The sequence below is a fragment of the Manihot esculenta genome, chromosome 9 (assembly GCF_001659605.2).
Source record: "Manihot esculenta cultivar AM560-2 chromosome 9, M.esculenta_v8, whole genome shotgun sequence".
Classification (NCBI taxonomy): domain Eukaryota; kingdom Viridiplantae; phylum Streptophyta; class Magnoliopsida; order Malpighiales; family Euphorbiaceae; genus Manihot; species Manihot esculenta.
Window position 1 is genome coordinate 31,284,924 of NC_035169.2, and position 25,161 is coordinate 31,310,084.

General features: G+C 42.1%; 2 protein-coding genes across 2 annotated transcripts; one reads left to right on the forward strand and one right to left on the reverse strand.

Annotated features, from left to right (window-relative positions):
• The first annotated feature begins 154 nt into the window (after nt 1–154).
• Nucleotides 155–1,806, forward strand: LOC110622779. The gene is made up of 2 exons (XM_021767409.2): nt 155–1,427; nt 1,569–1,806. Exons 1-2 carry the CDS (start codon nt 1,052–1,054, stop codon nt 1,628–1,630), a joined length of 438 nt encoding a protein of 145 aa, XP_021623101.1. The 5' UTR covers nt 155–1,051; the 3' UTR covers nt 1,631–1,806.
• A 19,143-nt stretch (nt 1,807–20,949) lies between these two features.
• On the reverse strand, nt 20,950–25,161 carry LOC110622202 (ferritin-3, chloroplastic). The gene is made up of 8 exons (XM_021766628.2): nt 24,699–25,161; nt 24,520–24,603; nt 24,380–24,440; nt 24,200–24,287; nt 22,381–22,442; nt 22,172–22,237; nt 21,419–21,482; nt 20,950–21,246 (listed from the first exon to the last, which is right to left on the reverse strand). Exons 1-8 carry the CDS (start codon nt 25,028–25,030, stop codon nt 21,197–21,199), a joined length of 807 nt encoding a protein of 268 aa, XP_021622320.1. The 5' UTR covers nt 25,031–25,161; the 3' UTR covers nt 20,950–21,196.

Consider the following 25,161-nt stretch of genomic DNA (forward strand, 5'->3'; position numbering starts at 1 on the left):
TTCTGTGACCTATGTGAATTTTATTTATTTTAAATCAATAGCATCATGAAATTCTTTTGTCAGTTGGGCACTGGTAACCCAAATTTCTTGAAATCATGAAAGAAATGCTGAGAGCATTAATGTGGTGGCTTATCCAGTCTGAATGAGCTTATATGAAAAGGTCCAATGAGTTCAAAACGTGACGAGGTTGCAGTCCAGTATGGCGTGGAGGCAGTTTCCTAACTTGCTAAGGTTGATGGAGAACTTATTTACGACCAGAAGGTCAAGAACCTGATACTCAATGCACAAATGCTCCAGTCCTCTCGTCAGACTTGCAAGTGATGCAGAGCTCGGGTCTACTTTCACGATCTCTCTCTCTCTATACCCCATGCAGGCAATGTTAGCATCAAAATGAAGGAACTTTAAATGTTTTTGTACTTCTTGCATTTTCATTGGGACCCATCTAAAATTCAAAGTTGGATCTAAATCTATCTATTGTGCAGTTTTAACTTTGCAGTCATTGATTGTTTTATCATGTCCCATAGTGGGAAAGGTTTTAGTGGAGGGACGTATCAATGGATCTGAATCTGCAGTCTCTCTCACTCGGAAAAAAAAAGGATTTTGGGGTTTAGATCTACATTAATATAGCCTTCGTTTACAGCAATTTGGAGAGGAAACTATGTTATGGACATGCTTATTAACAGAAAAGGAGATCCAGAGGGACAACTCTCTCTAAAAAAGCTTAGAGAGATAAAACTACGTTGTTTACCGTTATCGTGATTCGAAGCACTTTAGCCAAGTTCATCGAAGTCCAAAAATTCTGATGGCAAATATTGGGTTGATTTAAAAATGCATTTCCCACCGACTTCTGTATTGAAATGATAATAATAATCCACACTTTCACAAGCGTCCAACGAGACGCACGTTCCATCTGTCCATTGCACATCTTAATCCCCATCAGACAAAAATTATGTACGTGTAACAAAACACACTTCCCTATTAAATAACTCTTTCTGGGAAGACGTTTGTCCCCCGCCTCTCTCTCAGGATTACTACTTATAGTCGGTGTGCGATGAAGCAGCTGAAAGAAGCCATGGAAGATGGTGTGACTGAAACAGTGAGTTTTCTGCATCCTGAACAAGAAGAGGAAGACCATCATCATCAAGACACAGCTCCTGGATTACTGAACCATATCTTCTCTAACTTGGTTTCTAAAGGGGAAGCTTCTGAAGAGAAACAGGAAGAAGAAGAAGAAGGTAAGGGAGGTGGGATTCTCAACAATCTTATCTCCCACTTGGTTACTCCTTCGATTGATCCAAAAGCCGGAGAAACAAGCCAAGGTGATGAAGTTGATGATAAGAAGGGCAAAGAAGAAGATGAGCTTGTAGTGAAGATCGACGAAGATAGTGGCGGAGGCGTCATTGATAAAATAGTTTCCCACTTCCCAGGTATCTTCTTTTCACCTTCTAATCGTTTTGGAAACACTATTCATTTGATTTGTTAATAAAGGCAACATTTATAAATTAATTATGATTAGTGAAAACAGGAGTGGATTATTGCCATTGATTAACTTTTGTGGATGTAAACAGAAGATGTTGTTCCAACAGATGATGAGGCTTCTATTCTGATTCACTCCATTGTCCATGATTAGAGGAGAAGGTGTTCTACTACTTATGTGTAATTAACTGTCAGGATTTTTCATTCTATAGGGTAGAAGATGCAATGATTGCAGGGATGTAATCATGTACTTGTAACTCCACTGCAACTCAATATTGGTTTCATTTTCATGTTGATTTTGTTTTGAATAAAATTGCTTTTTTTACCCAACACTGAATAAAATTATTTTTTTACACAAATACTCTTAAAATAGCCATTGTAAAGTGATGATCTGAGATCCAATAGAATAAGGTTTTAAAAGGGTTTTGTATTACTGAATAAGGCCTAAGTTTCCTGAGGAGGGGACTCCTCTTTTATACATTGTCTTGCTTGCTGGTGACGTGTAAAGGTCTCTCCAGGATTGGGCCACGCGTCTCTGCCATGCGGATTCGGAGGTACTAGGGTATCAGCCGCCTGCTCCATGCGTAACGGCCTCTGATTCTTCTCGTGCGTACGTTCGAGCGGATCTGCCAGGCTGTCTGGTGAATATTTTTCTGGATCCTGGGCTAGGCCGAGAGTTGGGCCGGACGCTAAGCCTGAGTGGAGAGGGCCTGCTTCGTGTGGGCCGGACCGGTCGGATGAAGAAGATGGGTCGAGCCCGGCATTGAGGGTTGGATGAGCCAGGCTTGTTATGTATGTCAGGTGTGTGGGCCTCTACGTCATGGGCCTTGGCCTGTGGTCAAGCCCCTGGCCCGGGGCGAAGGAATCCAGCGGTCATCAATTGCCCCTTCACCTTCTCGGCAGTTATTGCTCCAACTGCCGAGGGGGTGAATACCAAGAACTAGTATGATCGCGTCTGTTCGGGTTCAGGTGCCTTAATAACATCCTTTCATCTTTCAGTCGTTGTGCAGCTTCTGAATTCTATCTGCTCTTTTCTCTTTCTGTCTTTTTTTTCTATTCTTCTTGTCCTCTGCCGCCTTTGCTTTTTTTTTTTTTTTGTCATCATTATCTGGGCATCTCCTTTCTTTCCTTTCCTGTGAATATCTTTTAAGAATCTGACATCGCTGGCTTAGAGTCTAGTGTAGCTCTGCCCCGTACTGAGTCCACAGGCTCCGAGTATATATCAGCGCCAGCTTTTCTTCATTCTTGAGCCTTCTGTTGAAATGAGAAATTCTTGTTTTATCTGTGGCAGGTCTATTCGACGCCTTCTTCAAACAGATTGCCTTGTGCCTCAGAGGTTTGTTTTGATTTTGCTCTTATCATCTTAAGGGAGAACTGTTTCTGACTTGTCTCTATTTTGAAACTTTTTGCAGTTCCTGAAATAAAAATGGGTCAGCTCAAAATTCTTGAAAATTTGATGTTACCTCTAAGGCGTCTGGATGGTGCATTGAAGATCCTTCTGGTATGGCAGCCGAAGGGTGGGACCATTTGGGAAGCTGCTGAAACTGCTTTATCCAGGTCGTCTGGCCGGCCTCCTCCTCTGCTTGTTGCCCGGGCTCCAAAGAAGTTCTGGGCTATTGAGGGGTTCGCTCTAACTTCACCTTTTTCCGCAGAGAAACAGGGAATTTCCTCGATGCCCCTGTTGTCCTCTTTTGATATAAATGGGAGTGACGCCGGCGCTCAGCTTGTTGTTCTTTTTGATGTGAAGTACCAGTATTATTATTCCCTTTGGTGTGAAGTACCAGTATTACGTGAGACTGGGATCTGCTGCACTCAGTCAGGTCTCCAGCGATTTCTTCGAATGTGTACTTCGCGATCTCTTCGGGGCCATAGCCTCGAAGACTTATGTTTTTCATGTGTGGTGCACGGCCGGCATATAATATCTGAGCTTGTTCGAATGTACCGTGCATCACACTCGGGTAACCGAACGTTTGCCCAGGGGGACAGTGAGAAATGCTTATGGGAATCAACTTGTTCAGTTCCCCTATAATAGCGAGACAGATCTTGGCCTTTTCTGAAAAACTCACATTCCGAGCTACGAGAAGTCCTCCGAGCTGAAGACTAGAATAGTAGGGTAGGTGATAATCGTAGATGATGAAGTATCTGGATATGTAAATCCTTTAAGGATAGTCTTTCATCCCGTAGTGTAGGCCTTTGTAACGTGCTGTAATGTACTTTTCTTTTAATGAAGTTCTTGTTCTGCTCTCATGCTTAAGCTGTTCTTCTTTTATCATGTGTGAAATACTTTAGATTGCTCGCCTTATAATTTTAACCAACTGAGCTCTGTCCTGCTTTTTCCCGAGCTGATCTAACCTATCTGCGAGCTCTGATGAGTTGAACTCCGGATCCACTTAGCCAACTGGGCTTTCAAGTTTTCGAACTGGACTGTCTGACCGACCTGTGAGCTCGGTCTTTACTTCGATGAATTGAGCTTTGAGTCTCCTTCATCCGACCGGGCTCTCAGGTCATGTTGTCCGAGCTGGACTGACCGACCCGAGAGTTCTGTCTTTGCTTAGTGAAATGAGCTCTGAGTTTCCTTTAGCTGGCCGAGCTCCCAAGTCATGCTGTCCGAGCTGGACTAATCCGACCTCTGAGCTCGGCTTCTGATGAGTTAAACTCTAAGCTCTCAGCTCTGTATGATTCCGAGGTGCTCTTGGCGCCTCTTTCCGATCTCACATCCTTTGTTTAATAACGATAAATCAAATCTTGTAACTTTTTAAGTGATGAGCAAGTCTGACCTTTATCATGCTCCCATTTGTTTGTACTTTTGAGTCTTTTCATGACTTGCCCCTCTATTTCCTCGGCATTTACCATAGGGATGGTAAAGTAGTAGGCTAAGTTGCTCTGACTGATGAGTTGGGCCTGTATTATGTGAATGGCGAATGGGCTTTTAAATGATGGGCTGTTCATCGTATACTTGGCCCTTGATAGATGTAGATAAGCCCAGCGATCATCCTTTTGCTCCTTTACCGTCTCGCCGGTTATTTCCTAACCGTCGAGAGGGTAAACTTCGAGAACAATTAATGATCGCGCCGCTCCAAGACAAAACTGTTCAGTATCAACGCTCTGCCTCATAATAGCCTTTCTTTCTTTCGTTTCGAATTCTTCTGTCTTTTGAAGAACTAGCTCTTGTCGCTAGAAGAGGCAGGCTTTATTAGGGAGGTTATGTACCCACAGTGGTTGGCAAATCCTGTGTTAATCAAAAAAGCCAATGGCAAATACAGGATGTGTATAGATTTTACCGACCTGAATAAAGCCTGCCCTAAAGATTGTTACCCCCTCCCCGATATTAATAAGATGGTCGACTCAACGGCCGGTTTTGATTATATGTCTTCTTTGGATGCTATGTCTGGTTACCACCAAATCCCAATGGAAAAGACGGATGAGGAGAAGACCTCATTTATAACTGAAGACGGGACTTACTGCTACAGAGCTATGCCCTTCGGATTAAGAAACGCCGGGGCAACTTACCAACGATTAATGAATAAAATCTTTAAGAACCAGATCGGTAGGAATGTAGAAGTGTATGTGGATGACATGGTGGTTAAAAGTTCAACTTTTCAACAACACATAACGGATTTAAGGGAGATATTTGGGGTGTTAGATCAATACAGGATGAAGTTGAATCCAGCAAAGTGTGCTTTCTTCATCAGGGGAGGAAAGTTCTTGGGATACATGGTGAGTGGAAAAGGCATTGAGCCCAATCCGGAGAAGGTGGAAGCCATATTAAATATGCCAGAGCCGACCTGTGTAAGGGACGTCCAGAGATTAACCGGGAGAGTGGTGGCGCTTCACCGATTTATGTCAAGGTCGGCAGAAAAGTGTTTGCCATTCTTCAAAAAATTGAGGAAGGTCCCGAATTTTGAATGGACAGAAGACTGCCAAAAAGCCTTCACAGAGCTTAAGGAATACCTCAGCTCGCCTCACGTGCTCAGCAGCCCCATAAAAGGGGAAGAACTCCGGATCCACTTAGCCAACTGGGCTTTCAAGTTTCCGAACTGGACTGTCTGACCGACCTATGAGCTCGGTCTTTACTTCGATGAATTGAGCTTTGAGTCTCCTTCATCCGACCGGGCTCTCAGGTCATGTTGTCCGAGCTGGACTGACCGACCCGAGAGTTCTGTCTTTGCTTAGTGAAATGAGCTCTGAGTTTCCTTTAGCTGGCCGAGCTCCCAAGTCATGCTGTCCGAGCTGGACTAATCCGACCTCTGAGCTCGGCTTCTGATGAGTTAAACTCTAAGCTCTCAGCTCTGTATGATTCCGAGGTGCTCTTGGCGCCTCTTTCCGATCTCACATCCTTTGTTTAATAACGATAAATCAAATCTTGTAACTTTTTAAGTGATGAGCAAGTCTGACCTTTATCATGCTCCCATTTGTTTGTACTTTTGAGTCTTTTCATGACTTGCCCCTCTATTTCCTCGGCATTTACCATAGGGATGGTAAAGTAGTAGGCTAAGTTGCTCTGACTGATGAGTTGGGCCTGTATTATGTGAATGGCGAATGGGCTTTTAAATGATGGGTTGTTCATCGTATACTTGGCCCTTGATAGATGTAGATAAGCCCAGCGATCATCCTTTTGCTCCTTTACCGTCTCGCCGGTTATTTCCTAACCGTCGAAAGGGTAAACTTCGAGAACAATTAATGATCGCGCCGCTCCAAGACAAAACTGTTCAGTATCAACGCTCTGCCTCATAATAGCCTTTCTTTCTTTCGTTTCGAATTCCTTCTGTCTTTTGAAGAACTAGCTCTTGTCTGCTCTCTGTCGTCCTGCAACTCCTTCTACGTCTTTTTTTTCATCCCATCGTGTTCTCAGGTACGCTTCCTTGTTCTTCCATGGCAAGTTTAAAGCTTCCTGATGTTTTTGACCTTGAGTCGCATATTACACCTTCCAACATAACTAATCACATTTCCCGGAGGCTTTTAGATACTCCGTTGTATCTTATTCGAGCACCTCTTCCAAATGAGAGGATAGTTCTTCCTTACCCTCGCCCTCCTGGTTTGGTGGATCCCCAAGAGGTTCGTAGCATAGTGTTTTTCCTGAAGCAGAGAGAATTTGGTCTACCGTTGCCTTTTACCCCTTTCTTTGTTGAGGTCTTTGAATACTTTAGGGTAACTCCTCGAATGTTATCCCCAAATTCCATTTTATTCATGTCCTGTTTCGAGTCTATCTGTCTAGGTTGGGGTTTCGCACCTACGGCCTGTCTGTTTGTCACTTTTTTCCGCCTGGTTAGGGCGAAGCAAAACTTCTATTACTTTTCCCCCCGTAATGGGCTGTCTCTTCTTACGGGCTACAAGGATTCTATAAAGGGATGGGTAGAGAATTTCCTTGTGGCCGAGTTAAAACTAGGGTCCTGCCGATCGTGGGATGTGGACCTAAGGTGGGGGGAGATCTATCCGGGCTGCAACGATCTGCCCGAATTGAGTCTTATTGAGCAGGTCGGGCTGCTTCGACTGACTTCCGTTGAGAGGAAGTATGATGTCGAGAAGTGTATGTTTGCGTCCAACCTTAGGGATATCCGGGACACGGGTATAGTGCTTTGTCCAGCTATTCTGTTTCTTCTTTGCTCATAACATCAGGAAGTATGCTGACTCTTTATAACTTCGTGTTTCTTGCAGCTTCTGAGGTTAGAATGGATGGCATCAAATTCCCCAAGAATTTTGACCTGTCTCGGGAGAACATGCATGCAATTTTTGACGCCTTTGGGGATGGGCGTTCTGTAACTGAGATTGCTGCAGAGCTGGCTCAGGCCGCTTCCTCCAAGAAGGTCAGCCGACCTCCCGTCAAAGCTTCTTCTCGAACTTCCAAGCCGAGCTCTAGCAACATCAAATCAGCTCGGCCATCTAGCCATGGTGGGTCGAGCTCAACCTCGACGCCTGCTGAAGGATCTAGATCCGTTCCAGCCTCCTCAGAGGTCGTGGGGGGAACTTCCCTAGCTATTGTGGAGCAGACCCAAGCTACTGAACAAGTGGGGCAGGGTGCCGTCCATTCTACTGAGGGGGTGTTAGGGGGGAAATTTAAGTCCCCTGTTGAAGACAAGGAGACCTCTGGGACAGGGATGGAGATCATCCTCCTAGAGGATCAAAGCCCAGAGGTTTCTGGTGAAGGTGCCCCTGCCCCTGTGAGGACTGAGCCTGAGGGATCTGAGGGTGTCCCCTCAAAGACCGGGGGCAAGCGTCCGACCCCTTCTGGAACGCCTGTCCCATCTCCTGCTCGGAAGAAATCCAAGACTGCTGTGGGTCCTTCCCCACCTCTTTCTACCATTGGGAAGGGGAAGGGTGTTTCTTCTGTTCCTTCGTCGTCCCCTACTGACAACATTCTGGACCTGTCAAGCATTTCCTCTGAGTCTCCGGCCTCTGCTGTTGCCGCACTTATCCGGGAGCGGATGTTCGGCGGGATAACAGAGGCTTCGGATCCTCGTCTTCTGGCCCTGACTGGTCACTTGGCCAGTTCTACCAAGGAGCAGGTGTCCTTCCAATCTCGCTCTCGTGAGGAGCTCAGATCTACGATTGGAGAAATGCTTATGATGGTAAGTTATTTTTTCTTTTCGCTTCTCTTTGAGTTTGCTTTGTTTCTTTTCTTGACAATTGTTCTTCCGTACTAGATGTTAGGCCTGGTTATGGAGGTGGATGCCCGTGACCTCTCTCTCCGGGAGTCCGTGGACCGCCAGATCGAAGAAGCGCGTCGCGATGAAAACCTGACTGCCACCAGCGACGCGAGGGGCCACCTGGCAGCCGCCCGGGAGCAGATCCAGTCTCTCCAGGTGGAGTTACATTCTGCGCTGGAGGCCTCTAAAAGAGCTGAGGACAGAGCGGTTGAGGCGGCAGAGCATAGCAAATCCCTGGAATCAGAGCTGTCTCGTACTCGCAGGGTTCTCCAGGAGTCTGATGAGAGGGCAGCTGGAGTGGAAGCTCGTTGTGTAGAGGTTGTAAAACAGCTGTCCTCTATGACAACGGCCCTTCAGGAGAGGGATGAGGCTGTTGGCCAAAAAGCCGAGGTTCAGCGCCAACATGAGGCCTTAAAGGCTGATTTTGAGGGGCTTCAAGCTCACCTGAATGAGGTGAAGGCTCAGAGGGAAAGTGCCCTAGCCCGGGTGGAGGTCCTTGAGCAGGAATTGGACACAAGTTCTGAACGTATCAAAGATCTGTCTTCATCGGCTGAAGAGTTCAACCTTCGCCAACAACAGCTGAAAAATGAAGTCAGGGCTTTGGAACGTAAATGTTTAGCCCTGCTTGAGGTGGTAAAGTATGCCGAAGGGAAGGCTCAGCTGAAGCGTGAACAGTATATAGCGGAGTATCAGGAGTCTGATGAGCTGAAGGTTAAAATTGATCAGGCCTGTGAAGCTCATCTTCAGGACTACAAAGACTCTTCTGAGTTTGAGGAATTTGTAGCCGAGGCTTGTGAAGAACATCTTGATGAGTATAAAGCTTCTAGTGAAATGAAACAGGCTATCATTGATAAGGCCTACCGCATGTATGTAACTGGCTACAATCGCGGTTTAAGAGAAGCTAGACAGGCTCCTGATATTCCTTTGGCCAAGCTTCGTAGGCGCGAAGTGGACTCAGATGGCGAGTCAGTGCTATACGGGGAGGATGATTTCCCTTTGCCCCGAGGAGATTCTCGGAGGAACATAGACCGGCCAGCTGAGTCTTCGTCAGGGGAATCCGAGATAGGGTCGGAGGAGGATGATCCTGATTCTGAGAAAGACGGCCTCCACCTTGGGTCAGAAGTTGCCCCTACTATTAATGTTGAGAGCTCTGGCCCAAGGGACACCGAGCTTCCTTCGGAGGTGGCTGTAAATAGAGATAATGCAGGCGAGGGTGTTCTTACTGATGTAAGTCCTTTAAGGACTATTTATCCGCCTGCCTCGCCGGAGGGATAAATTGTAATAGCTATTAATGAAATATTAGTTTCCTTCTTGTTTTTCATATTTCTTGACATGTATCTCTACTTTTCGTATTTGTGATGTAAACTACATATTTTCATTCATAAGCTCTGAATTAATCTTAAGTTGTGAGCTCAGCTCTCAGCTGATAGTCTGAGAGATCAAATCTCATACCGTTTTAATGGCAACTATCATGTCAGTTTTTGGCTTTTAGTCCTTTGTTCTTGGTTGTGACTTCGTATATTTGTTCCAGATAAACTGATTGAGGCTTTGATTATAGCCTTTTTATCCTCCTAAGGATTTCTTTATTTACGAGTCTTTCTATGGAGGGAGCTCGGCCTTTCTCTTTGGCCTTCGTATCTTGATCCTTTAAGGATATGAGTCTATCCGAGCTGAGAGCTCGGTCTTGGCCCTTTGTGAATATTGGTCCGAGCTGGGAGCTCGATCTTGAGTTTTGTAAGAATATAAGTCTATCCGAGCTGGGAGCTCGGTCTTTTTTTTTTTTTTTTTTTTTTTTTTTTTTTTTTTTTTTTACAGCTCTGGGCTCTTCTCTTTCCGAGGTCGGAATTGGATTTTATAAGTTGTTCCTGTGGAGAAATTTTTCATTTTGGGAGGCTCTTAAGTCCTTCACCGACCTATTTTTGATCCTAGGAGATCTTACGGGATCCTGGTTTTCTTTGAATTTCCGGGACGACCTCGGGGCCTCGCCGGTTGTTTTTTGTTTCCAGGAGATCTTACGGGATCCTGTTTTTCTTTGAATTTCCGGAATGACCTCGGGGCCTCGCCGGTTGTTTTTGACTTCAGGAGATCTTACGGGATCCTGTTTTTCTTTGAATTTCCGGGACGACCTCGGGGCCTCGCCGGTTGTTTTTTGTTTCCAGGAGATCTTATGGGATCCTGTTTTTCTTTGAATTTCCGGGACGACCTCGGAACCTCGCCGGTTGTTTTTGACTTCAGGAGATCTTATGGGATCCTGTTTTTCTTTGAATTTCCGGGACGACCTCGGGGCCTCGCCGGTTGTTTTTGACTTCAGGAGATCTTACGGGATCCTGTTTTTCTTTGAATTTTCGGGACGACCTCGGGGCCTCGCCGGTTGTTTTTGACTTCAGGAGATCTTACGGGATCCTGTTTTTCTTTGAAGTTCCGGGACGACCTCGGGGCCTCACCGGTTGTTTGTACAAAATTCAGGCTCATTGGCCTTACTGTCGCTTCGTCATCTCAGCTGGTTTTGTGCCTAGCTGAGGCCTTGTTTCATGTAGAACGTTATCATAAAGATAATCACATTGTATAAACAATTTTTATTTTCTCATGTCTGTCAAAATACAACGTTTTTCTTTACGAATATTTCAAGGAAAATACCTTTTTAGGTGCTGGATGTTCCAAGCGTGGGGCTCGGGGTTTCCTTGCATATCTTCGATTCGGTATACCCCGGGCTTAACCACTTTTGTCACCTTGAATGGACCTTCCCAGGTCGGTGCTAGCTTGCCTGCGGCTGCTCTTTTTCATGTAGCTTCCAGGTTTCTTAAAGTCAGGTCTCCCACCTTCAAGCTTCTTTCTCTGACCTTTTGATTGTAATATCTTGCCGCTCGTTGTTGATAAGCAGCAGTTCGGACTTGGGCTTCTTCCCTAACTTCCTCAAGAGCATCTAGGTTGCTCCTTAATTTGTCCCCATTAGCGTTCTCACTAACGAATTGAACTCGATGAGTGGGGATCTGCAACTCAACTGGGACTACAGCCTCTGTGCCATAAGCAAGTGCAAACGGGGTTTCTTGAGTGGGCGCTCTGGGAGCAGTTCGGAGTGCCCATAGAGTGCTATTGAGTTCTTCTGCCCAATTCTCCTTTGCGCCATCCAGCCGTTTCTTTAATCCTTGAAGGATAGCTCTATTAGTGACTTCCGTTTGGCCATTAGTCTGAGGGTGAGCCACGGAGGAGAACTTATACCATATGCCCATGTTCGTCGTGAAGGCTCTGAAAGTGCTGCAGTCAAATTGTCTGCCGTTGTCTGAGATAAGTACTCTTGGTATGCCAAATCTGCAGATGATATGTCCCCATACGAAATCTATCATCTTGCGAGCTGTGATTGTGGCTATTGCTTCTGCCTCTGGCCATTTCGAGAAATATTCCACAGCCACCACTACGAATTTCCTTTGCCCCGTAGTCTTGGGGAAAGGTCCCAGGATGTCAATTCCCCATTGTGAGAAAGGCCATGGACTGGATATGCTTGCTTGAGGAGTGGCAGGGGTCCTGATGGCATTAGCAAATCTCTGACATACGTCACACCTCCGGAAAAACTCTTCTGCTTCTTTTTTAACAGTGGGCCAGTAGTATCCTTGCCTGAATATTTTGTTAGCTAATGTCCCTGCTCCCTCGTGAGCCCCACATAGGCCTCTATGTATTTCCTCCATTACCTTTGCAGCTTCTTCCGGACTCACACACCGGAGCCATGGGCTGGACTTCCCTTTTCTGTATAAAGTTCCCCTTATTACTTGGTAATTGGCAGCTCGAGCTGCTATCTTTTTGGCTTCAACTGTATCTTCGGGGAGTTCGCCCTTTTCCAAGTATCTCAGGTATGGAGTCATCCAAGTTGGGCTCTGCTCCACCTGCAGTACTGTGTTTGTCTTCTTGAAAGCAGGTGTGCTGACATGCTGTATGTATACTTCATCAGGGAGCTGCTCTAACTCTTCTTTGGTCAGTCGACTAAGCAGGTCTGCCTCCTCATTTTCATCTCGAGGTATCCTCTGAAATCTCGTAATAACTCCTCGGCTCGTGAGGTCGACTTCCACAGTTTTTACTTTATCAAGATAACTCTGCATGATGGGATCTCTGGCCTGATATACTCCCATCACCTGGTTGATCACCAGCTGAGAGTCACTATTTACTTCGAGGTCGGTTACCCCTATTTCCAAAGCTACCAACATTCCGTTCACCAAGGCTTCATATTCGGCCACATTATTAGAAGCTTTGAATTCTAGCCATAAGGCATAACATACTTTAAAGCCTTTCGGCCCCTTAAGTATTATCCCAGCGCCACTGCCCTCAGAGCCTGATGCTCCGTCTACATAATAGCTTCCAGCTGGACTCTTGGGAAAGCTCTCCCTCTCCTTCTTTTCTTGGTATCTCCGAGGATGATCCTTCCTTCTCCTCGTTGAATGAGCATTCTGCTATGAAGTCAGCCAGCGCTTGAGATTTTATAGCTGTCCGAGGTTGGTACTCCAGACAGTAAGGGCTGATTTCCACGGACCATGCTAACATCCGTCCTGAAGTTTCCGGCCTACGTATGATCTTCTTTAAAGGTTGGTCCGTCATCACAACTCCTTGGTGGCCTTCCAGATAAACTTTGAATTTTCGGACTGCTAACAACAAGGCATACGCCAATTTTTCAATGTTCGAGTATCTGACCTCAGTGTCTCTGAGTACCTTGCTGACGTAGAAAACAGGTTTCTGCTCCCCTTCTTCCACTCTTACTAGTACTGCGCTGACTGCTTGCTCTGAGGCTGCCAAGTATATTAGGAGTTCTTCCCCTTTTATGGGGCTGTTGAGCACGTGAGGCGAGCTGAGGTATTCCTTAAGCTCTGTGAAGGCTTTTTGGCAGTCTTCTGTCTATTCAAAATTTGGGACCTTCCTCAATTTTTTGAAGAATGGCAAACACTTTTCTGCCGACCTTGACATAAATCGGTGAAGCGCCACCACTCTCCCGGTTAATCTCTGGACGTCCCTTACACAGGTCGGCTCTGGCATATTTAATATGGCTTCCACCTTCTCCGGATTGGGCTCAATGCCTTTTCCACTCACCATGTATCCCAAGAACTTTCCTCCCCTGATGAAGAAAGCACACTTTGCTGGATTCAACTTCATCCTGTATTGATCTAACACCCCAAATATCTCCCTTAAATCCGTTATGTGTTGTTGAAAAGTTGAACTTTTAACCACCATGTCATCCACATACACTTCTACATTCCTACCGATCTGGTTCTTAAAGATTTTATTCATTAATCGTTGGTAAGTTGCCCCGGCGTTTCTTAATCCGAAGGGCATAGCTCTGTAGCAGTAAGTCCCGTCTTCAGTTATAAATGAGGTCTTCTCCTCATCCGTCTTTTCCATTGGGATTTGGTGGTAACCAGACATAGCATCCAAAGAAGACATATAATCAAAACCGGCCGTTGAGTCGACCATCTTATTAATATCGGGGAGGGGGTAACAATCTTTAGGGCAGACTTTATTCAGGTCGGTAAAATCTATACACATCCTGTATTTGCCATTGGCTTTTTTGATTAACACAGGATTTGCCAACCACTGTGGGTACATAACCTCCCTAATAAAGCCTGCCTCTTCTAGCTTCTGCACTTCTTCCTGGGTAGCCTGCTGCTTCTCTCTTCCCACTACTCTCTTCTTTTGCTTTACTGGTCTGGCCTCGGGGAGGACATTCAATCGGTGTGTCATCACTTTGGGGTCAATTCTCGGCATGTCTGAGGGCTTCCATGCGAAGGTCGGCGAGTGACTTCGGATCAGGGCCATGGCTTCACCTTTTTGTTCTTTGGTGAGGCCGGCATTGAGACTGAAGACCTTACTCGCTTCTTCTTCTGATAGAGAGAAGGTCTCCAGCTCTCCTACGGGTTCTGTCCGGGCTTCCTTTGTCTCATCCCTGACCTCCAAAACTTCCGAATCAAGCGCTTCTCCGGTTGAGTTCGGTTCCGTCACTGTGGCCAAGTATACTGCCCTTGCTTCTTCCTGGCTGCCCCGGACCATTCCCACTCCTCCTTCCGTTGGGAACTTGAGTGCCAAATACCTGATGCTAGTGACAGCTTCGAAGTTGAACAACGCCGGCCTCCCCAAAATCGCATTGTAGCTTAGTGGGAGTTTGACCACCAAAAACACCTCATGATGGGTGCGAGCTCTGGGTGCTTCTCCCAAGGTAAGGGCCAGCTTCACCTTCCCTTCTACAAGTACCGGTGCTCCTCCGATCCCTTTGATGGGTGACTGGTCCCGAACCAGCTGTTCCTCTGGGATTCCCATCTGCTGGAAAACCCGATATGGCAATAAATTGACCTTACTCCCATCATCCACCAGAACCTTCTTCACCCGAAAATTATGAATGACTGCTTCAATGACAAGCGCGTCATCATGGGGCATCTGAATGCCCTGTGCATCCTCCGAAGAGAAAGCGATGGTCATGGGAGAGTGTTCAACGATCTGCATAACCTCGCCATTGCTGGTCTCCCCTTCCCGGTTTCTCTTCTTTCCTCGACGGTTCATCCGTCCTCCAGTTCCTCCAACAATCATATTAATAGTCCCACTGGACCCATCATTCACTGGTCCAGCTCCAGTTCTCCTGGGCATCTGGGCTGCCGGACCGGGTTGAGGCCTCTGCCCCTCCGGTTTCTTCACAAAATTTTTGAGATGCCCCCTTTTTATCAATCTTTCAATCTCCGCGATTAACTGAAAACAGTTATTTGTATCGTGGCCATGCGTCCGGTGGTATTGACAATACTTGTCAGGATTCCTCTGATCTGCTTCCGACTTCAAAGGTTTGGGCCACTGGAGAAACTCCTTATCCTGGACAGCCATGAGCACCTCGGCTCTGGACGCATTTAATGGAGTCGGTTTCTCCGGGACCCAAGGAGGGAGCACTCTTGGTTCGAGAACCCGAGGAGGAGGAGGCCTTTGATCCCTTCTTTCCTAGGCCTGCTTGTACGGCTCAGGCCTCTTTCCACGCTTCTTCTCGTGTTTCTCCGACCTCCCTTCCTCCGGGGCTTTCTCTTTTCCTTCCACCCCTTTGGCAAATCTACTCGTTACTAAGGCGTCATCCTGCCTTATATACTTTTCCGCCCTCTTCATCAACTCGGCCAGTGAGGTTGGAGGTTTCCTGATCAGAGAACCAAAGAACTCGGCAGAGGTTGTTCCCTTTTGCATGGCCTCTACCGCCCTTCCTTCGTCAAGCTCGGGAATCTGCAGGGCCTCCGTATTGAAACGGGCGACATACTCTCTGAGGGATTCACCAGCTTTTTGTCTCATTGTTTCCAGATAGCTCGTCTTCCTATCTGCTGGCACCCCGGCTACGAACCGGCTAATGAAGCGGGTGGCCAGATCTCCGAAAATTTTAATGCTTCTGGCCTCCAGGCTGTTGAACCATGCCCTCGCTGGTCCCGAGAGCGTTGTTGGGAACACCTTGCACATCAAAGCATCTGACAGAGTTTGCAACTCCATGAAGGTCTTATAGTTCATGACATGCTCTCTCGGGTTACCAGCCCCATTATAGGCCGCCATTGGCGGCATCATAAACTTTTTGGGAACGGTCTCCTGCTGCATTAACTTTGAGAAGGGAGAAGAAGTAGGCAAGGAGGTTTGACTCTGATCTTTCTTACCTAGCTCGGCTAGGAGCTGCTCCTTCAACCTTTTCAGCTTTTGGTTCATTTTCTCGTCTTCCGGGCTGGATCTTTTGCCCAAACTACATTCTTCCTCCTCTGTTTCAGTTCCCGTTTCCCTGGTTGTTTCAGCAGAATAGTCGTTCACCTCTTCATTTTCTATCAACTCTCTTGCCCTTCTCCCATGAATTCGGGCCTCCGGTTCTTCTTCTTCTCTGGCATCGTGGTTGTTAGTTTGGAGGCGGGCAGAGGTAGGTTGGGGTTCATCGGTTCTGGGTTCCTCCACTACTGGGAGTGCGTTTACTGGGGTGCTAAGTCCCCTTTGTTGCATTATCTGCCCCAACCAGTGAGCAGTGGTTTGTAGCTGGAGAGCCATGGTTTGAATGTCTTGGTTAGATAGGGTCATGGTGGGAGTATTCCCTGCCAGGCTTGGCGAGGGATTAAGAGAAATAGGTGTTTGGTTATTCAACGTTGTAGGGCTAGAAAAGGAGAACTGCTGCCCATCGTGGGCAGAGCTCAGGTCATTTGGAATATTAAGGTTACTTTCTTGGTGGTTTGCCATCGTGGATCTCAGTGGGTTTTGAAAGTGAAAACTCCGGTGATGAAAAGATCTCCTTCGTTCCCCACAGACGGCGCCAATTGATGATCTGAGATCCAATAGAATAAGGTTTTACAAGGGTTTTGTATTACTGAATAAGGCCTAAGTTTCCTGAGGAGGGGACTCCTCTTTTATACATTGTCTTGCTTGCTGGTGACGTGTAAAGGTCTCTCCAGGATTGGGCCACGCGTCTCTGCCATGCGGATTCGGAGGTACTAGGGTATCAGCCGCCTGCTCCATGCGTAACGGCCTCTGATTCTTCTCGTGCGTACGTTCGAGCGGATCTGCCAGGCTGTCTGGTGAATATTTTTCTGGATCCTGGGCTAGGCTGAGAGTTGGGCCGGATGCTAAGCCTGAGTGGAGAGGGCCTGCTTCGTGTGGGCCGGGCCGGTCGGATGAAGAAGATGGGTCGAGTCCGGCATTGAGGGTTGGATGAGCCATGCTTGTTATGTATGTCAGGTGTGTGGGCCTCTACGTCATGGGCCTTGGGCTGTGGTCAAGCCCCTGGCCCGGGGCGAAGGAATCCAGCGGTCATCATAAAGGAAGATATTATATTGGAAATTAAACTATTTAAATCTGAATCTAATTTATATTAGTAACATTTAAATTTATTTTAAATTTATTTAAAAATTAATTTAAATTATTTAAATTCATTTTAAATTTAATGATTATAATTTGAATAAAATTCGAACATTTTAGTTTTATATATTTTAATTAATAATTTATATAAAAAATATTTTTTATTAATAATTTTTATTTAAAAATTAATATTTTTAAAAATATTTAAATTTTAATTTTTAAATAAAAATATATAAAAAAAAATTATAAATATTATTATAAAATATACTTTTTTATATATTAAATTTATTATTTATATAAATGGATTCAGACCGTGAATAATTTATATAAAAGTTTAGAGTCATATTACAGCGGAAACACTGGACATATTAGCGAGTTTATTTCATTTTAGTGTCTGTTCGCCCCAATGAATAATCTATATAAAATTTGAATTTAATTCGAATTCGGAATAGATATTATTTTCTAAATTCATACTCGTCTTAAATCCGACTATAACTATCCAAATCCATTTTATTAAAATTTTGAATCCGTTGCCATCCCTAAATACTTTATTTTTAGTGTATTTTTTTAAAATCTAAAATAGTGAATTCTTTAATTGTTAAAAATAATAAAAGTGAATTTTATTGAAAAGTAATCAAATAAAAGTCAATTTTATTGAAAAGTAATTAAGTAATTTTTTTTACTAAATAAGGTGATTAAAATCTAGCACGTATTAATCCTTAATGCAGAAACTGAAAAGCAAACAGTTTCTGAAGCATGAGGATGATTGGTAGCATGTATATATTTATATCTAAAAAATCTATATAAATGGATTTTAAAATTTTGAAAAAGATTGATACCATCTCACTGATGGCTCTTTTTTTTTTGTTTAGTGCCAAGAGAATAGGTTTTCGGTGAGCCGATATAATATAGAGATTGAGATAGATGAAAAGCTAAGCTTAGGAGAAATAGAGGTTAAATAACAGAATGAGGAGGGCTATTGGTTGTGCCTATAAGATAAATTGAGTTATTCAAAATGTCACATGTGATTCTTTTCCCTCTACTTTAATTTCATGTTTGAAATCTTTTTAATAAAAAATTACTCTATTTTCATGGTGCAAGATTAATTTTACTTTAGTAATGCATTTATATGAAGATCTAAGGTCTAAATACAAAAGAAAATCTGTACAATATAAAATTTTAAGCTCCATTCACGATTCAAAATTAAGAATCAATTGTTGAAAACCCTTGATATGATTTCTCTATCTACATGCTATTTAAGACTAAAATTGCCACTAAAATTTAAATAAATCTCCGACAATCGCAAATAAACTCGAACAATTACACGTAATTCATATTTGAGAAGAAAAAGATATGCCACACCTAAGCCAAAAAACTTTTAAACTCATTTCACTCGGTGATTAGAGGTCACCAATTAACACTTGCAAATAGAAGCCACTAGATTAGTACACATGCAAAATGCCATACAAATAGTACAAAATAAAAGGAAAGGAAAAAACTTCTACAATCAATTCGAAGAAATGACTAATAAATCGAGAGAAATAACTTTCAAATCAATTGACACCAACGAAAGAAGGGAGTGTTATGCTAAAAATAACCATTCTTCTTCATTGAGTTTTAGTTTTGGATAGAATAGATTTGAAGGAAATAGTATAGATTTAAAGAAAAAAAACAGATAAACACTCAAAAAATTACAAAGGATTTTAAATTGTCTTCCTTGTAAAAACTCACATTGCTAAAGACCAAAATAAATAGAAAAATTATATACAACATCACTAAATGAGAGGGAGCGAATTCACATTGAACAAGTTGGGAAGAGCCAAGAGTGAACTAGCCAATAATAAAAACCTTTCTGCCTTAGAAATAAAATAAAATTAAAAGGAAAACTATCTCATTAATAAGAGTGTTGAAGGCCTAGAAGAAAGAAAATATAGAATAAGTATGTTATTTTTTTTGAAAAAAAAAATTAATTAATTACCATATTTTAAGAGTTTACTTATCTACTTTTTATAGTATATATATCTATTTGCTAAATTTTTATTAGCTTGTTATATTCTTGTTTATGCTTTAGTTTGATTATCTAGACAAGTTTTAGGTGCATTTACAATTTTCCTTCATATATGAATAAGAAAGATTGCCATAAGCCATCAAACAAGAATCGATTAAATAGGTCGTCTTCCTGTGGGCTTGGATCCTTCAATGGGCTAGGTTCATGAGTACGTTTAGAGTCTTGGGTCGAGCTTATCGGCTTAGTTCTCACTGGTCTGTGTGCCTGCTGATCAGAGCTTGGTCGTATTTAGGCTTATAGCCAATGCCTGCTCCTCAGACAACATTGGATAAAGCCAAGTAGTTGCCGAGCACATGCTTCAATCTCCAGTAGTTGCCAAGCACATGCTTCAATCTCCTTACCCCAGTAGATTGATTAAACACACAAATTGAAAGCGATGCAAATAACAGTATTAGCATATTCCAAGAATTTTTCTTTGAATCATTAACAATTTAAATTTCAAATCTTTCATGTATTATGAGAAGAGAAGTGTGGACAAACAGAGAACCTTCCAAGGAAACACCAACTAACCGTTTGACTTGGGCCCCATTTACCTACTGCCCTTCAACACAAATACCAGTGAGAATATTTGGTGAGAGGAAAGTTATAGTCTGCTAAGTCCAATCAACCTTCCCCTGCTCTCTGTCCATTCCTTCCAATTATCACTTCCATTTCAATCCCAACTTACTTTAGCCGTTGAGCTATTTGACTATCTTGCAGTGCTGACAATTAAAAATAGCAAAAATTATTATTTAAAACACATTAGTTAATTTTTTTATTTTAAAAAATATATTAAAACATTTTAATATTTTAAAATATTTATTAATTACTCTTTCATTAATTTTAATGTTAAATATTATTAAAAAAATTAAATAATTTTTTATAGAGATTAATTAATAAATTTTTTAAAATTATATAGAATAAATAGTAAAATATAATTTTTAAAAATATTTGTATAACGGAAAAAAATAATAAATTTTTTCATAACTTAAATATCTTGCATTTTGGAGAGTTTCGAGTAAGCACAACTGCCCACGAGTGTCCATTATATTATTTTACTCTACAGAAAGGCTCTCATGTCTTCACTTGTGTTGTTATTTGCTTTGTCGGATTGACTTGGTTGCTAGCTTTAGGATTAGTTTTTCAGGGAGAGAGGGAGAATAAAACAAGAAATGGAAGTATAAAATGGAAGAGAAGCTATGAGCTTTGAGCAAAGTTGATGGGAAGATGGGAAGGTGGAAGGCTTGGCTATGCTTTGAGCAGACGTTTCACTTCTCAGCTAAGCGTATTCTTCTGAAGCTGACTTCAAATTTAAGACCCAAGGCCAGAGGTAAGATCAAGTTCATTATTTTATGCCTTGTCCTCAGGTTTCACCTGGAAATACAAGTTCACTTGTTTCTGTCTGTCGGTACAATGTTGTTCTTACATGGAGTTCTTATGTCCCCTTGATGACGATGATGACAATGATGATGCAGGGAACAATCAGGGGCTGATGAATCTTTACAAGGACATGGAATCTTGCGGGGGATACACAGATATACAAGTTATGTGGGAGATAATTCACTCTTCTTCTCCTCCAAATGGTTATTGTGCCAGGAGGAAGAGAACTTACTGGAAGTTCTGTTTCAGGCCAACTTGAATAATGCAATTCCTTTGAAAGGATGTGGCCAGGATTGATGAACTTGGTGTGGCTCCCTATTACTACTGCTACAATTGTTGTATTTATCCGTATGAGCTGAGAAAAATAAAAAGATTCGCAGAGGTTGAAAAAAAAAGAAGAAAGAAGCATCCAAATGTTACATGTATATACCAGCAGAAGAGAATGGACTCAAATTTTCTGATCTGTTTTTTTTGTTCAATAGAATTCCATCTGGTTCGTATATTTCATCTACAGAAGGGAATTTTGCTCGGAATGAGTTTGAAAGATTTCAAATCAACTCAATACTAAAAAGTGACACAGAACAATAGTCAAGAAAGTATCAAGCATTACTCAAATGATACAAAAGCTCACATTCTGTCACCTACTCCTGTGAGGTTACTCTCATTTTTTTAACCAAGACAGCCACCTGCTCTGTACACATCGATGTCTATACAATCTATGTGGCACAATGCTAATTTATTTTCACCGACACACCAAAGCTACAAAAGTCCTATAATTTTAATACAGAAGGGCATACTTAAACCAAGAACAAAGTACAAGTTGTAATCTACATCATACAGCATCATCCTCATGCAGAAGCATCTGATCAAAGTGCCACACTCCTGCAATCCATAAACAATCTCTGAGAACATATTTGTATTATATATATATAATTTTTCTTTCAGAAAAATAAAGTATTGTATAGTCATTTATGGAACCGAAGATAACAATGAAGAAATTGAAGTAGCTTAGTGAAAGAAAAGATGAAGATGTATTTGGAAAGTTCATACATACCATGGCCTTTACCAACCATCCTTAATTGAGTGACATACTCTGCTATCCTTTTAATGTCTTCAACCTGTTCAAAAATTCGAATTATTCAAACAACGAGCAATATATAATTTTCAAATGTTAACGTTATATGTTATCAAAATGTCATGATTCTGGTTTCCTAGATGGTTGTCAATTCTGATCTTGGTGTTGGACAAAACAAGCAGTAACGGACCTAAAGGAGGCAGGGGGCGACAAAGCTTCTGAAATTTTAAGTAGGAGTAGATTGAATATGAGTTTATTTTAATATACTATTAAGCATAACCCCTCAGAAGTTGATCTTTTTATTAGTCTAACTAAATAAAAATTTAATGACTTCAAAGTTAATAAATCAGAATTATATTTTTAGGTAAACTATAATTAGTTTAGCAAAATTATTGAATTTAAACTTGTTAAATGTATATTTTACTCCTACAAGTGTAAATACTGCGTTAGTGAATAATTTGGCCCCTAATGTAAATGATATGTTAGCTCCTCTAAGTGTAAATGCTACATCCAGTGTGCAACCCATGAAAATGATAAAGAACCAGTAAAAGCAGATTATGTTCTCTTATTTAAAGTTTGAAGGAAAATATTAAACCAAGCAGATAAATTATTTGGAAAATCAATAAGCATATTCTTGAAGTATATCTTCTAAATAAAACTTGTGTTTTGGAACTTAAAACCTGTGTTTTAAAACTGCATTAGTTCCAGAGAAATAGAAATACGTGAGCTCACCTGCTCTTTTAAAAACTCTCTCGCAATGAATTCTGTCATTTCTGGATCATTACTTTGATCTGCCACCTGAGTTCATAAAGAACATAGCATGGTTCATAAAATCGATACAAAACACAAAAATACTTTTCATGTCATTGTGAGAAAATGCCTGCTGCTTGATCATAGAAGGAATGTACTGAAATGAGACTTTTATGGCAAAGATGTATTACACTGTACAAGCTCAACAGTTTCTCATTTGTCAACTTCTCCAAAGACAATGCTAATTCCATAGCTGAACCAAAGAATCAAAGCTGAAGTTAATTTGAATAGCCAAAATTGCTGACAATTGCAGCCACATGTATCTAATGTATTCAGAACAAAGACTGCCAATCAAAAAAACAGATGGCATACCTATTGGCACACATGACGAAGACGACAAGAAATTGATGTTAAAAAATAGAAAAGCGCATATTTGAGACTTGCAAATGTGGTTCAGACCATAGATCAAGTCAAATTTATGTGCATCTTCACAAAGATCAAATAGTCGACAATTAAAGCATGACCCTTTCTTTTGTAAATTATAATACACTAGCTTCATAAGAACATTCAAAAAGAAACACAATGGAAAATTGGTTGTACAAAATGGGTTAACAAACTGTAAGATATGCTCCAAGATGTGTGCAACATGTTTACTTAGGGTGTCAACTGCACCAGTTGGTTAAAGTTTGCTGATGAATTTTTGGGCAACACTGTATCAATAGAAGGCTTAGAAGCCTGTAAGCAGCAAACTTAGAGGCTTCTTCTAGAGCACTTAGCCTCATGGCTAAGTTTCAGAGCACCAAAAGCAGAAGGCCAACATGTCTGCCATCACATGGAGATGCATCCTGTTTTGCCCTTGGCTTTTGTGTACTGCACAACTCTCTATATGCAACCAGAAGCGAGAAACTGGGGTGCGGTGAGGAAAATGAACTCTTTTCTTCTTCATTAGAGAAAATGAATGTTACATACAAGAGAAAGAGATTTAGAAAGACTCAAGAATTGGAGGGAAAGACTGTTAAAGATAGTTAGACAGTTACAAGTCAGTTAGTTAGTGTATAACTGCCTCACTTCCAGCTCACTATAAAGACTGGTAGCTGAGTAGTAAAGGACATCTTTCTTAGATCAATGAAGAATTATCTCATTCTCTCTCTCTCAAATACTTCTCTTATTTTCTCTCTCTCTTCACCCTAAAACTCTTCTTTCTTCTAATTCTATGGTTACTGAGACCCACAATTAGGGTTTCTGTGACAATGAACATTTACAGCGATGAGAAGCCAAATATAACACCATTTCAATCAGAAAACTGACCTTTAGAGCTTCTAATTGCATTTCAGCAGTTATTTATATCATCATCGCCTATAATTGTTTCAAATTTAGACACAGAAATGCAAAAGAACCTTGAAATATGAGTTTTGGACATGAAACTTCTTTTAGACCTTGCTACAGGACGAGAGCATCAGAGAAAACCAAGGTTGGACAGAAACTGACTTCTAAAGGCTTATACAGAAAACTTCTTTCTTAGACCTCATAACAGGAAAAGACACACAGAAATCCAAGGTTTTGGACAGGAGAAAAGCCAAAAAAAATTTAGCTGTTATTTGGACCGGTGCTAATAAATACAAGCTACGAGCTACATCAGAGACATACAACGCTTCCCTCCATATTTAGCCTTTTGAGTTGGTTTGATCTTTTAGACAATTCAAAAAAGATCCACAAGTTTTCAATTGTGGCCAACAATTACAACTTGAAAAGTCACCTGATTTATGATACAGTATTAACTTAGCAAGTATCTAGAAATCACTCAACCTAAAAATTTAAACTTGTAAAGACATTCAAATACCATTATATCTCTTCTTCCAAAAGCCAACAAATATGATTTAGCATCTTCAGTATCAAGAGAGAGTTTCAGCATGAAAGTCAACACAGAATACAGCAAAAGGATAATGCCCAAATTTTGTAATGACGCATCTACTTTATTTCTAACATCCTATGGAGATGAGCAGACTTTACCATACAATGCATCTCCCTTCTCTACATGCTCAAACTCTGTCGGAGGCATCACCATAGAGTGCAGTTTAACTCGCCCACCACGTGTGTTCTACTCATAATAGGAGAATAATTATGTATTAATCAAATACTCAAACATTTAATTTATAATTAGACACTACTCGTAATTGGAGAATAAAGTACCTGATACTTCATTAGCTTTTCAGCGTGCTCTCTTTCTTCTTCACTGGACTCCCAGAAAAATCTGGTTCCCAAGAATACATCTCTTAGTTCATAATGATAATAATTAGAAAAATGGAGAGCAAATTGAGAAAGAAGCTTACTTGGCTAGGCCCCTCAGGGCAACGTTGTCCCTGTCAAAATATGCGAACATGGCGTGGTATACGTAGGAAGCATTGTATTCCACGCTGGGAGAAGGGGGGAAAGACACAATAAAAAAATAGCAAAATAAAAATTCTAGTGTTTGGATCAAATTAAATTTCCTCGATTTCAAGATGCTTACTTGATCTGCTCGTTTAAGGCAGATTCACACTCATCCCCATATGACTGGCGAGCGAGAGAAACTTGAGGAGAGATAGGAACCACATAAGCTTCCTTCTTGACCTCTTCAAATGGCTGGAAAACTACACCAGTCAACTGCAAACCGCTCTCCTTAGCGGCAGAGACCACACGGCTGTTTCTTGGCCGTCCTGGCGATAATTTGAGAGCTGAGAGAGAAGAAGAAGAAGAAGAAGAAGAAGAAGAAAGACCATTGCTGGAACTAAAAGCAGCATCTCTCTGTCTGGCTGACAGAGAAAAAGCTGAAACAGCTCTCAGAAACGTTGTTGCTTGCATTTCTACTATAGACTGGGGAAGAAATTGTGTGGCAGAAACAGAAACTCGAAAGCCAAATCGGAGATGGAATGAAATTGAAGAACGTTGGGCGAAGAGAAGATGCAGAACATATAAATTGAGTGACCAGAGTA